General features: G+C 35.2%; 3 protein-coding genes across 5 annotated transcripts in view; 1 reads left to right on the forward strand and 2 right to left on the reverse strand.

Moving 5' to 3' along the window:
• LOC110454956 (mucin-5AC-like) overlaps positions 1-1,534 on the reverse strand; it is a 15,172-nt gene extending 13,638 nt beyond the window's left edge. For all 3 annotated transcript variants that reach the window (XM_021504789.1, XM_021504786.1, XM_021504790.1), the window contains exon 1: positions 1,276-1,534. In XM_021504789.1, the coding sequence (XP_021360464.1) occupies positions 1,276-1,335 (60 nt within the window). In that variant the 5' untranslated portion in view covers positions 1,336-1,534. The remainder of the gene's footprint in view (positions 1-1,275) is intronic.
• A 2,551-nt stretch (positions 1,535-4,085) lies between these two features.
• Positions 4,086-6,350, forward strand: LOC110454980 (succinate dehydrogenase assembly factor 4, mitochondrial-like). The gene is made up of 2 exons (XM_021504828.1): positions 4,086-4,193; positions 5,714-6,350. Exons 1-2 carry the CDS (start codon positions 4,145-4,147, stop codon positions 6,022-6,024), a joined length of 360 nt encoding a protein of 119 aa, XP_021360503.1. The 5' UTR covers positions 4,086-4,144; the 3' UTR covers positions 6,025-6,350.
• A 478-nt stretch (positions 6,351-6,828) lies between these two features.
• The window catches only part of LOC110454981 (nuclear cap-binding protein subunit 1-like), a 26,875-nt gene continuing 21,625 nt past the window's right edge, over positions 6,829-12,078 (reverse strand). The window contains 4 exon segments of the mRNA XM_021504829.1: positions 6,829-8,840; positions 9,459-9,572; positions 10,242-10,376; positions 11,336-11,496. Coding sequence (XP_021360504.1) covers positions 8,727-8,840; positions 9,459-9,572; positions 10,242-10,376; positions 11,336-11,496 — 524 coding nt within the window. The 3' untranslated portion in view covers positions 6,829-8,726.

Here is a 12,078-nt window from a genome sequence, read left to right on the forward strand (position 1 = left end):
TTACAATCACCTGATCCTTCCACTGTCTAATTACAATCATCTGATCCTACCACTGTCTAATTTCAATCACCTGATCCTTCTTTTGCCTAATTACAATCACCTGATCCAGCTACTGTCTAATTACACTCACGCATTCACACGACTCTACTACTGTCTAATTTCAATCACCTGGTCATACTACTGTCTAATTGCAATCACCTTATCCTTCTTCTGTCTCATTACAATCAGCTAATCCAACTATTGTCTAATTACAATCACCTGATCCTTTCACTGTCTAATAACAATCACCTGATCCTTCCACTGTCTAATTACAATCACCTGATCCTACCACTGTCTAATTTCAATCACCTGGTCCTTCTTTTGCCTAATTACAATCACCTGATCCTACTACTGTCTAATTTCAATCACCTTATCCTTCTTCTGTCTCATTACAATCAGCTAATCCAACTACTGTCTAATTACAATCATCTGATCCTAACACTCTTATTTCAAACACCTGATCCTACTACTGTCTTATTTCAATCACCTGATCCTACTACTGTCTAATTACAATCATCTGATCCTTCCACTGTCTTATTTCAAACACCTGATCCTACTACTGTCTAATTACAATCACGCGACTCTACTTCTGTCTAATAACAATCACCTGATCCTACCACTGTCTATTTACAATCACCTGATCCTTCCACTGTCTAATTACAACCACCTGATTCTACCACTGTCTAATTTCAATCACCTGATCCTTCTTCTGTCTAATTACAATCATCTGATCCTACCACTGTCTTATTTCAATCACTTGATCCTTCTTCTGTCTTATTACAATCACCTGATCCTACTTCTGTCAAATTACAATCACAATATCCTACTTCTGTGTAATTTCTATCAACACGCGACCCTACTACCGTCTAATTACAATGACCTGATCGTACTTCTGCCTAATTACAATAACCTGGTCCAACTACTGTCTATTTATAACCTAATTTTAATCAGCTGATCACCATGCTTAATTAGATAATTAAAATCGTCTGATCGTAACCTCAAATTTCGATCAGATGATCGTTATGTATGATTACAATTAATCGATCCTTCTGTATCATTACGATCAACTGCTCCTATGCTTTAATTGTTATATTAGCTAATACTTATCATTTATTACAGTAATTGGATCTTATGGACAGCGAATCTTAATCTCTTACTACCATTATAAGATTCATTTAAGCATGTGTACTTTACTATAATGGCTGTGTGTTTGTGTCTACATTAAATTTTACTTACCGTATCCAAAAGTATCACAAATAGTACGGTCACTCGGAGATACTGTTTACTGTTCTTCATATCTGGATGAGGCACAGTCTTGGATTAAATAATCGAAATTAGCATTATAGAAAGTAGACTTTAAAACATCATCCTTAAACTAAAACCATTTTAGAGTTTTGAATCACGATTACGACTCAAAACTCCGTGTAACCCCTGAATACACTGCTATGATTACACCATCAACAAATACGCATACAACTATATGCATGTAGACTGGTTAATCCCGGCCGACTGTTTTGGATTTAGTGGACATCGTGAGGCCGCCTCCAGATCACGGGCGCGCGTGCCAGTGTCGACTAGGAGAGGACAGGTGTTACACATACCTGTAATCGTTACACCCATAACATCAGACATGTCAACGGAAGTATCGTTCCGTCCTCCTCGTTTATAGCTCACTAACGAGCATGTAGAGGTACGGAGGAGGGTACGTCTGGTATGTGTGGTAGATGGCAACGGCGGAGGGTAGGTCTAGTATGTTACAATTTTAGATATCAATACACAATAATTGACATATGGGAAAAACGATAAAAAGAGGGGCTTTGAGTAACTCAAGCGTCTATTTTGGAAATCAAGTTGAAATCTTCCTTGGGTGGAGAGCGCTCGGGAGGGCAAATCCCTTTATTTGTTTATATTTTTATCCCTTTATAGAATAAGGACGCTACAACTACAATTTGGCTGAAATCTTTCTAGTAGTTTTGAAGTAACTAATGTCGTTTAGGAGATACCACAGACAGCAATTCGGCCACTGACACTCCTTTTACCCGGCTCCTTATATCATCCCCCACGAGGGTCAGTTCTATTATTTCTAAATGGGACTCTGTTCCGTTTACTTTAAATATGTTTATTCAGCAATGAACACGGTCTGAAAAGACACACAACGTAGTGGTAAATTCCACAATGATAATTAGCATGAATTACGTATAGAAACTAATCATAACATACCTCTATCTCTATCTCCCCCAAGTCTTTGGTACACGTAAGTAATAGGGTCACTCGTATTAGCCCTAGGAACAAAGACTGATGTGAAATATGAGAATTATTAAGAAATGTCCGACTAATTGTCCTAAAATGAACAAAATGAAGCACTGAGTCTCCGTGAAAAGTTGCACAACAGATATAACACTTAGGAAATGTTCCAAGTAGAAACAAGTCAATTGTTATTTGGACATTTTATAATCTGAATGCCAAGCTGGTTTCTTTGTGGCACGACCAGAAGTCCGGATCGGTGCAGGGGACGGAACTACTGCTTGTGGCGTATGTGTCGAGATAGGTGGCATCGTTGCCGGGGGTGTGGTGATTTTGCTCACTGGGGTTGCAGGAGAATCAAACGCTAGATGACGTCGACTGAAGATGTCTCGAATACCAAATGGTGGTGAAGGGAGGTAACTTGTGACGATGACGCCGACCCGTGGCATTTTGTTCATCGGTATTTCTGATGTGTATGTGGAAGCTTTAAAGACCGTGTTCATAAATGGGACTCTGTTCCGTTTATTTTAAATATGTTTATTCAGCAATGAACACGGTCTGAAAAGACACACAAAGTAGTGGTAAATTGCACAATGATAATTAGCATGAATTACGTATAGAAACTAATCATAACATACAATCCTCTAATTTCTTTAACTTGACTTGTATCCATGTGGGCTAAAGACGCCATCACTACTTTAATAAAAATCTGCTCATTATTTTGGAAGTTATTTACGTCATTTAGAGCAAATCTGCCAATGTTACCCCTTTAACCCAGCCATGCACTTGGTCCCAATGAGTGATAGCGCCTTGATTTATACAAAACATGCATCCCCGTTGGCTAATTAGCATGCTACAAATACAATCTGATTGAAATGTGTTCTATACTTTTAGAGGATACGTCATTTAAAGCAAATCAGCCACTAAGGTCCAGCCCCTTATCCCGAAGGAGGATCACTTTCAACCCATATGCATATGTATCATATCTCCTTGACCCAATGCTGCTTGCAACAAACATGGTTGACTTATGACCAGTACATGTAGCTTGGTAGAAGGTGTCGTTTAAAACAAAAGTTAACGTACGACACACGACGGACAAACAACACACTATCACATAAGTTCATTCTAGGTATTTCGTGTCAGATGAGCTCAAAAGTGTCCCTCCTTGTAGCGTCTAACCCTTAAATATCTACTGGTAATACAAAACAAAAGTGGATGATATCCTAATAATGATATTCTAAAAGCCTGTTATCATGACATGTATTTCAGATGTGGCGCCAACGGAAATAATAAAACTGGGAGGGGTGTATCAATAGAGAATCATATTCTATTGGTCTTGCTGACATGTGACATGGTCAATACAATGTATCAGTGAAAGTATTGTTTCCTGTGATGACACAAAGACACAGATATTTTAAAACAAGAATGTGAAAGTTTCCTTAATACATCACCAGTGTTTGATTTATACAAAATGTTGTTATCATATCCTTTTAAAGTCTTTACCTATTAAGTACCACTTCACACTTTTTTATCAGGACAGGAAGACATACACAAATTGCCGAGAGGTTTTTGCCCATTGTGTCATACGGAATTAAGTTTCCCAATAAGCTTCGTGCCAATATTCTGGCAAACAATTAAATAAATGCTCTCATAATAACGAAAACTGGCGAATAGTCAGCATTTTAGTTTCGGTCAGGTGCGTCTGGACCCTCAATCTACACGTGCCAAATTGTCCTGAGGTCAGTCTCGGTTCAGATCTGTGCCTGGCGTTTAACCGGAAACGCGAATCTTTGTTCCTGTTCGTACCGTATCCGTATCTCCGTCTCCTTTTGTCGTCTTTTAGATTACTCTCATAAACAAAATGGCGACAACTGTTGTTCGTGGTATCGGCTCTGGATGGAAACTTTCAGGTATACACTAAATTATAAAAAAATATAACACATTTTAACACAGCTGAGTGATAAGACCTACAAGAAATAAAAACGATGAGAAATAAAAGGAACCTGACAGGTTATGTAATAGGATATACTTCTTCAATCTCGGTAAATAGTATCCTCGCACGGGCCGGAGTGTTGGGTGTAAGTCTACGAGTACAGTACAATAGTGCTATTTCATACGATATCTAGGCCTACGAGATTTTTGTTTTTCAATCTAATTTACTTCTATCTACGTAATTCTGCCTGTCGTCCAATTGGCAGATGTAGAAACGTCAGTTGTCAAACGCAAGAGCTCATGTTATGTAACATAGGAATTTGAATTTCTCATTTTATGTCGTTCCTCAAATAACACATCGTGTACGTAATGAATACTCTATTTTTGGAATTGAATCTCGCCTATATTGAAAGAAATTCAAGTACCGTTGATCGTATTACTATTAGTCATTGATACAAGTCATCCGCCCCGCCAGTCCCGCCACTAATTATAGAACCTTCCTCGTTTTCTAGCGTTCGCACCCAAGCAAACATTATTTGCAACAAGTTTATACATCCGCTTACCCAGCAGACACAGAGTACGTCAACGAAGTGTTGGTCACATGCACCAACATAACAGGAGAGAAAACTGCAACAGGTCATACTAGGATTTGAACCAAGACCTCACAACTTCAGACACTCTAAACAACATATAGCTATTTGGTCAAAAATAATCATCTGCAACAGTCCAAATAGACTTGTATAATAGGCCTAAATGGTGCGTTTCAGCCTCTGCTTTCAACCCTTAATAATTATTAAGCTGGAAGGGAATTATTTTTATCTTATTTAATTTTTGTGTCATAATTGTAGAGCAGCTAGACCAGGGAAACTTGAAATAGGTTCATCTATAAGTATCTATATATCAGAGTATTGATATACCCAACCACCTTTATTCCTTAACAAATGAGCTGGTTTTGGTTAAAGATCAGTCTGTTACCATAAATGCTGGTTGGATATATATAATACTGTACATGTCAAGTGTAACATCTGGAATACTTGATCAGGTGTCTTAATTAATTTGTATTGGAAATCAAATATTAAAAGATTCAACCATTTTTTTTCGTAACCCATTTTACAATAATAACAGAGACTTCACTGAAAAGTTCAAACAAATCAAATGAAAATTTGAGTTTGGAAAAAAAGTATCCGATACTTGTAAATATACACTCACAGGCTGTGAAAAGGGATGTCAACAAGTGAAAGTGTCTTCAATATTTCTGGGATGATTCAGCCGTTATATTAAAATGAGCGAAAGAAATTGAAAGTTGGAAGACATCAAAACCAAATAAATTAGGATGGACTGATAAAGAATTTGTTTGAAAATACACTGATACCAGATTTGGTGTTCGTGTCAATGATTATTTCATTTCTGGGTAAAACAGAATCTTCATAAGTCAGTATATACGAACCTGATACACATTTAAACTCATAAATCTAAAAATAGTTTTTTACTTTTTCAGGAAGGGTGCTAAATGTTTTAAAGGGAAGAGAGCTGTTGATGCCCTTTGCTTCTTATAATAATGTGTCAATGAGATTATATTCGGATGAAAAAAAATCACATCGCAAGAAGGGGAAGACACCTGCAGGCAAATTTGATGACAAATGGGAAACTGAGGTCGAGGAAACTGTTTCACCATATGTAGAACAGGAACCACTAGAGCGCTTCCCTGATAATACAAATCCAACGACTGGGGAGATTGGTGGACCAAGGGGACCAGAACCCACTCGTTATGGTGACTGGGAAAGGAAGGGACGATGTTCAGACTTTTGATAAAAGAATGTATCAAAAAACATGCATTTAGACAGAAAGAGGTGCAGAAGTGATACATTGTATGACAGTGAAGTATGCGGTGATTTTGAAGGAATGACAATATATAGAAAGAATTATCTTCAGAAGTGATTTATGAAGAAATTGTATCACTTTTTATATATACAAAAAAAGAAAGTAGAGCCATTGAGTAGTAATTTATACACAAAAATTGTAGACTTAATGTTGTACAATGTATTACATAGTTGTTCTTTGTATATATTTATTTTGCACTGTGTGCAAAAACTATTTTTCTTTATTGTTAGATATAATTAAATATTTTGGTTAAATTCATGAATTAAGTCATCTTTATACAGTTCAGAGCAGAATTTTGATGATAAATGTTCTGCTTTAATGGTAGCTGCGTACCTAGAGATATTTTAATCTAGACTGGAGGAAGGAGCTACATGATATAGAACATCTTGTAATGAGCATCTATGATATAGGGAAAATACTGAGCTATTCACGAGTTATGCTCCAGGCAAATTTGATATATCATTATGACCCGTAACTTGGGAAAATGGATCTGGATAAGGCATAAAACACAGTTCTCTTCAAAATATGCCACAATATACATACACATACTCTACTTATCTACTTATCATATGTGTATTAATGAAGGTTCATGGAGAAATTTGTAGTGGTTTATAGGTTATGGTCCTGGTAATGAAAAATTGTGAAGTTGGATATACTTATTGCCATAACATAAATTGTCCCCTCAAAGATTGGCATATAATTATAACATAAAAGTAAAACAAAAGTCTCGTCTCCATTACTGTAATTGATGAGGTTTTATTAATAATTCATTGTATACATCATTACAGGACACACACTGATGACCGCACCACCGCATGGCACACTCGATGGAAAACAGAACAGATAGAATAATGAAATGACTTTAATATACAAGACAAATACCTTGAAAAAAATACTGTTCAAATGGCTTTTACCTTCTTGAAATTGAACATTTCTAAAGTAATGAATTCAAAGAGTGTTCCAGTGAAAGTCTATACCAAAAAAAATGGTTTTGGGTTAGAGATGTGCAAATTTAGCTGGTAAAATATTTTTTCAATGAACCTGTATTTATGAATTGGATTTTAAGTTTTGAATACACTTCTTTATGAAATATATAATTATTCATTGCTCTCCTTTGCCATCTTTCTGTGGTCACTACTGCAAAGCAACACTGGATACTTGTTTATCTATACAACTGGCATGGCTCACTTATGATCAAAATAACCTATGACACAACTGTCATGATTCTTTCACCCATACCTCAAGTTATCAATTTGGTAACAAATGTCCCCTCCTCCCCAGAGAAAAAAAGCCCCTGAATCAGGATTGTGAGGATTTGTAGGCTAATGAAAAACATGCACTTTTAAGAAAATATTGAAACAGCTAGCTGCCTGTGATTTGTTGGTTTCCTTTATTGTTTATTTAATATTAACCAGAAGAAGATTGTTTCCCTACAGGAAGTTATATTGTTTATGTTGAGTATTATTCTAAGTCTTAAAGTTGGGTTACACATGTTGTTGGTTAAAAATTGTTCTATATAAGTTAAATTTGACACGAATCCATAGAGATGGCATTTAACACCTATACAAGCACCTGTACAACCATGTAACTGTCAATTCATTGGATAACCTACAATCTTTAATTTACAAAGTGTTTTTAATACAATTTAATATCTAGTGCAAAACTTTTTATTTCAGTTGATCTGTTGGTGAGAAATTAACTCCAGTTCATGTACAGGAAATGCTGCTTTGCAGAAATTTCTGTCGGACAGAATTGAAATTTATGATAAAATATAAAATAAAACACTGCATTGTTAAAGTCAACTATATGATTTTCCTACACACAGGTTTTGACACCGAAGAAGACGAATATTTAACACAAAATTATCATATTAAATTCAGAATTAATCAAAGGAAAACAAGCAAATCAAAATGCAGATCTGATGAGTTCCTGGCAGGTCTAGGTACTTTTACAAATCTTATTTGAAAAAGAACACCGGTATCAGAAAACATATAAAAATGTTTTTTCAGGGCTTACCAAATGTTAAATGTGTTGACCATTGAACTTATCAAACTCCTAGTACTACAACGGTTTGGTGGATTTTGAACAGTTTGATTCATCTACTGGATGAAAAGGCAGATTTTGAGTCCTAGACCATTCCTATTTGTTTGCTTGCAATGCAATTTAACTTATCTCCCCTGATAAAATAAAACATTGCATCAGAGCTGACAAAATGACAATGAAACTGGATTATGTAAAATGGCTTTTATCTAAATACATGTATGTTATTAATGTAGTTTTTGTATCACTCACAGTGGAACCCCAATTCTACTGTGACAAAAACATGACTGAAGAACAAAAACCCACATTTGTTATCAATGATAACAATGTCATTATTGATGGATCTTATTCGAAAAATACTCCCAATAATTTCTTCAAGATGCTGATTTTGTCTTGAAGTGACATTCTCAAAATATTTTGAACATTTCTTCAAGGAAAAAGGGAAGTTCATAGTGTTTTCCCCTCAGAATCTTCCAATTTCCAGCATTTGCTTTAGAAATGTTTGAGAATATCCATGTGTCCTATTTGGTTCTCTTTCTGTGATGAAATACCAATGATTCTAGATGTCTTTAATGCACATATAGGAGATCTCAGGACCGAAGAGCACAGAACTGCTGGAATATCTCCAGGATGTGAAAGTCAATGTCACTAGTAAATAGTAGGCTCTCCAGTGTACTGATGTATCTGTATACAAGCTCGTGGTGCTGCAATGATACAAAAAAATGTTCAAAGTCATAAATTTAAATCCAAGTTTTCCTGACAAAAAAACAAAGAGGGGAAAATATTTATCCAGTATCTTTACAAGGGAAATTTATTAACATTTTAAAAGCAACAATATACTTAACGAGATATCTGATTGAATACATCACATTCATTGTTGAATTTTGATATGATATTCAAGTACTCTACTGTACAGTAGTAACTGTAACCTTGACCTAGATATCAATTTAGACATTTGCAACCTTGACCCAGATACCAATTTAAGACATTTGTAACCATGACCCAGATATCAATTTAGACATGTGTAATCTTGTCCAACATATATCAGTGTAGACATTTGTAACCCTGACCAAGATGTCATCAATTTTCCGTCAGCACTAATTTATCTATAAAATCAGGTTGATAAAATTGTCTCTAATTTGATGTGTATCATACTAGGCAAGCATACAATGATGTAACATTTACATCGACATGGGTTATAGTTACTTTGTCCAGACAATACGATGTAGCATTAAACCTTCCAAGTAAAGTAAGAACACCATCAACACTACCACCTATATAGCCTTTCACACAGTTCAATGATAAACCCACAACATACTAACCAGGAGGAATATTTGTTGTAACCTCTCTATGACCCATTTATACCAGGGTGTGTTGTAGTCCACTCCGCTACCCTCGCACTTTGCCAGGTGGTCCGTCAAGATCATAATGAACCGCTGTAATATAAACAAGGCTCATAAGAGAAATTAAAACCTTATTCTGAGCTCCTGTAACAGATTGATGACAGCAGTTTACTTTTCGCCGCTCACTTTGCCTCAACTTTTTCTTGAGATTGTTTTGTAAAAACAGGTTTATAATCAGGGATTATGAATTACTAATGCAAGGATTTTTTGTTAATAAATCTTCTCTAAGTTTATTGATCATTAATACATATTTTGAATTGTATTTTCAGGGCTTTACAACCTTAATTTACAATTTTCAAATGACATTTACAGGAACAACACTCCAAGTTTTTTCATCACTGACAACTTGTCAAATGAGTCATCAATGAATCCTGTCTGAATTTGAAAAATACTGCATCATATGATCATATCAAACCAAACTTACTTGCAACATGAACAACTTGCAAGGCCACATAAGTGAACATTCAGAAATATATGAAAACATACTAGAATATATCAATCTGTTCTATCTAGCCTTTTCGTTATCAGTAGTTTTAAGAGAGAAAATTGTCAAAGATCAACTATAAGTAGTGACATATTTACAGCATTAGTCTAAATGAAATTGGGTAAACTATCACCAGTATTCAACTGCGACTTAAGCATCATTTGTAACTTATTCCATTTCATACATCAAGCAGAGGTAGATTGTGATGAACATATTACCTGAAATATGATGAGGAAAAGTCGTTTCTGTTGGTTCTGAGCCGTTTCCATCCTTTCCTCCATTCTCTCTATCATCTCATCCGACGGCACCTCATCATCGTTGTAGTCTTCCTCAAAGTCTAGCCCATCTGCCCGCTGATCAAATATTTATCAGATGTTGTATTTAGTGAATAAACATTGCATCTGATGAATGAACATTTTCACAATACCTTCAATCTATAGTCTCCCTATATTCAAAACGTGCTCTGTATTTCAAGACACGACACTTATTTATACCTTTTTGATACAACTATTTTTTATAGACCTATTATATCTCTTCTTCCTCACTTACATACCTCTCTCTCTCCCACAATGCAATGAAAATATGAAAAGACACTGTTCAATTGCTTCCCATTTAAAATACAATGTACTTAACTTTTTTTCAGAGTATAATCAGAAAAGAAGCTTATTTTTCTGTTATTTTCACTTCTCATTCTTATGGACTGGGAGCTTGGATTGGACAATCGAGTCAAATTCTTATTAGAAGTTTCTACTTCTGCCCAAATTATTGTATATCTAATCTTGATCTTTGGTTTAAGTTTTTATCACATTGAAACTATGAATCATATTCAATTATATATCAAATATATTGCATAAAATAGTAGTCAGAATCTGAACTCAGAAATGTGACTTTCAAAACACTTTGCTACCATAGATTAGTGTGACACTGGAGAACTGACATTCTGAAAATTGTGACCCGAATGTATTTTAGATAGCAATATGACTTTACCATTATGTCTGTCAGAATGTACGTTAATCTGAAACATCACTGCAATATTTTTAATATGTAACCTAACATGACCTAAATATCCTAAATCTGTTGTCATCCTAATACTTCAAATTTGTACAAAAACTTGACCTACATTTTTCAAAAACATTGCATGCCCCCAGTATATTAAATTAGTAAAACAATACTACCTTAATTAGTCTGATTTATATCCTCAATCCCCTACATTAATAAATTCTGAATCAGTCAGATCTGTGCCCCTAATCCCCTAATTAATCATACACATGACCTCCTTCAGTGTGTATGTATGTGACCTTGACAAACTGACCTTGCGTTTGTTAGCCTCCAGTTTGTCCTTCGCCTCCTCCACATCCTTCTGTAACTTGTCGACATGTTTACTCATCTTGCGTATTGTACTGTGCATCATCTCCCAAACATAGAACCTGAAAAGTCAAAATATTTCCTGACATTCCGACTCAGTATATCCTTCTCAATCATGACACTTACAATATAGGTTCAAAAAAAAATCACAACAAATCAGTCTGAAAATGATATATCTGTTGTATCACACCTGAACAAGTTTTCAGAATATATCTTTTTGCATTTTATGGGTGAATTATTCCTCAGTAATTAATTTATAATATAAGTGTAACAATATAAAATATAAAGTTAATTGTTTCATGAGGATAAATATGTTGCAATCACAGAAGACTGGAAATAAAAAGGGGGAAAATGCTATAAAAATGAGCTGCGTTGGACTCTGCAATGAAATATTCACAACCACTTATAACAAGAGGCCCATGGGCCTAAACGGTCACCTGAGTCTACAGTATTTTTTTTTTGTGTTGAAATATGTACCAATTTGAGTAAAAAATAGTATAATGTTAACTTAACTTTGTCAGGACCATGAGCTGATCATTCCTAGACCAATTTTAAGTGAGATCGGCCTATTAGAATTTAGTAGCAAAATAGCGGCCATGGCAGCCAAATTGTATTTCTGATTGACCCGAAAAATAACAACACTTTGTCAGGACCATGAGCTGATCATTCCTACAAAGTTTCAGTTCAATC

Source organism: Mizuhopecten yessoensis, unplaced genomic scaffold, assembly GCF_002113885.1.
Source record: "Mizuhopecten yessoensis strain PY_sf001 unplaced genomic scaffold, ASM211388v2 scaffold8123, whole genome shotgun sequence".
Classification (NCBI taxonomy): Eukaryota; Metazoa; Mollusca; class Bivalvia; order Pectinida; family Pectinidae; genus Mizuhopecten; species Mizuhopecten yessoensis.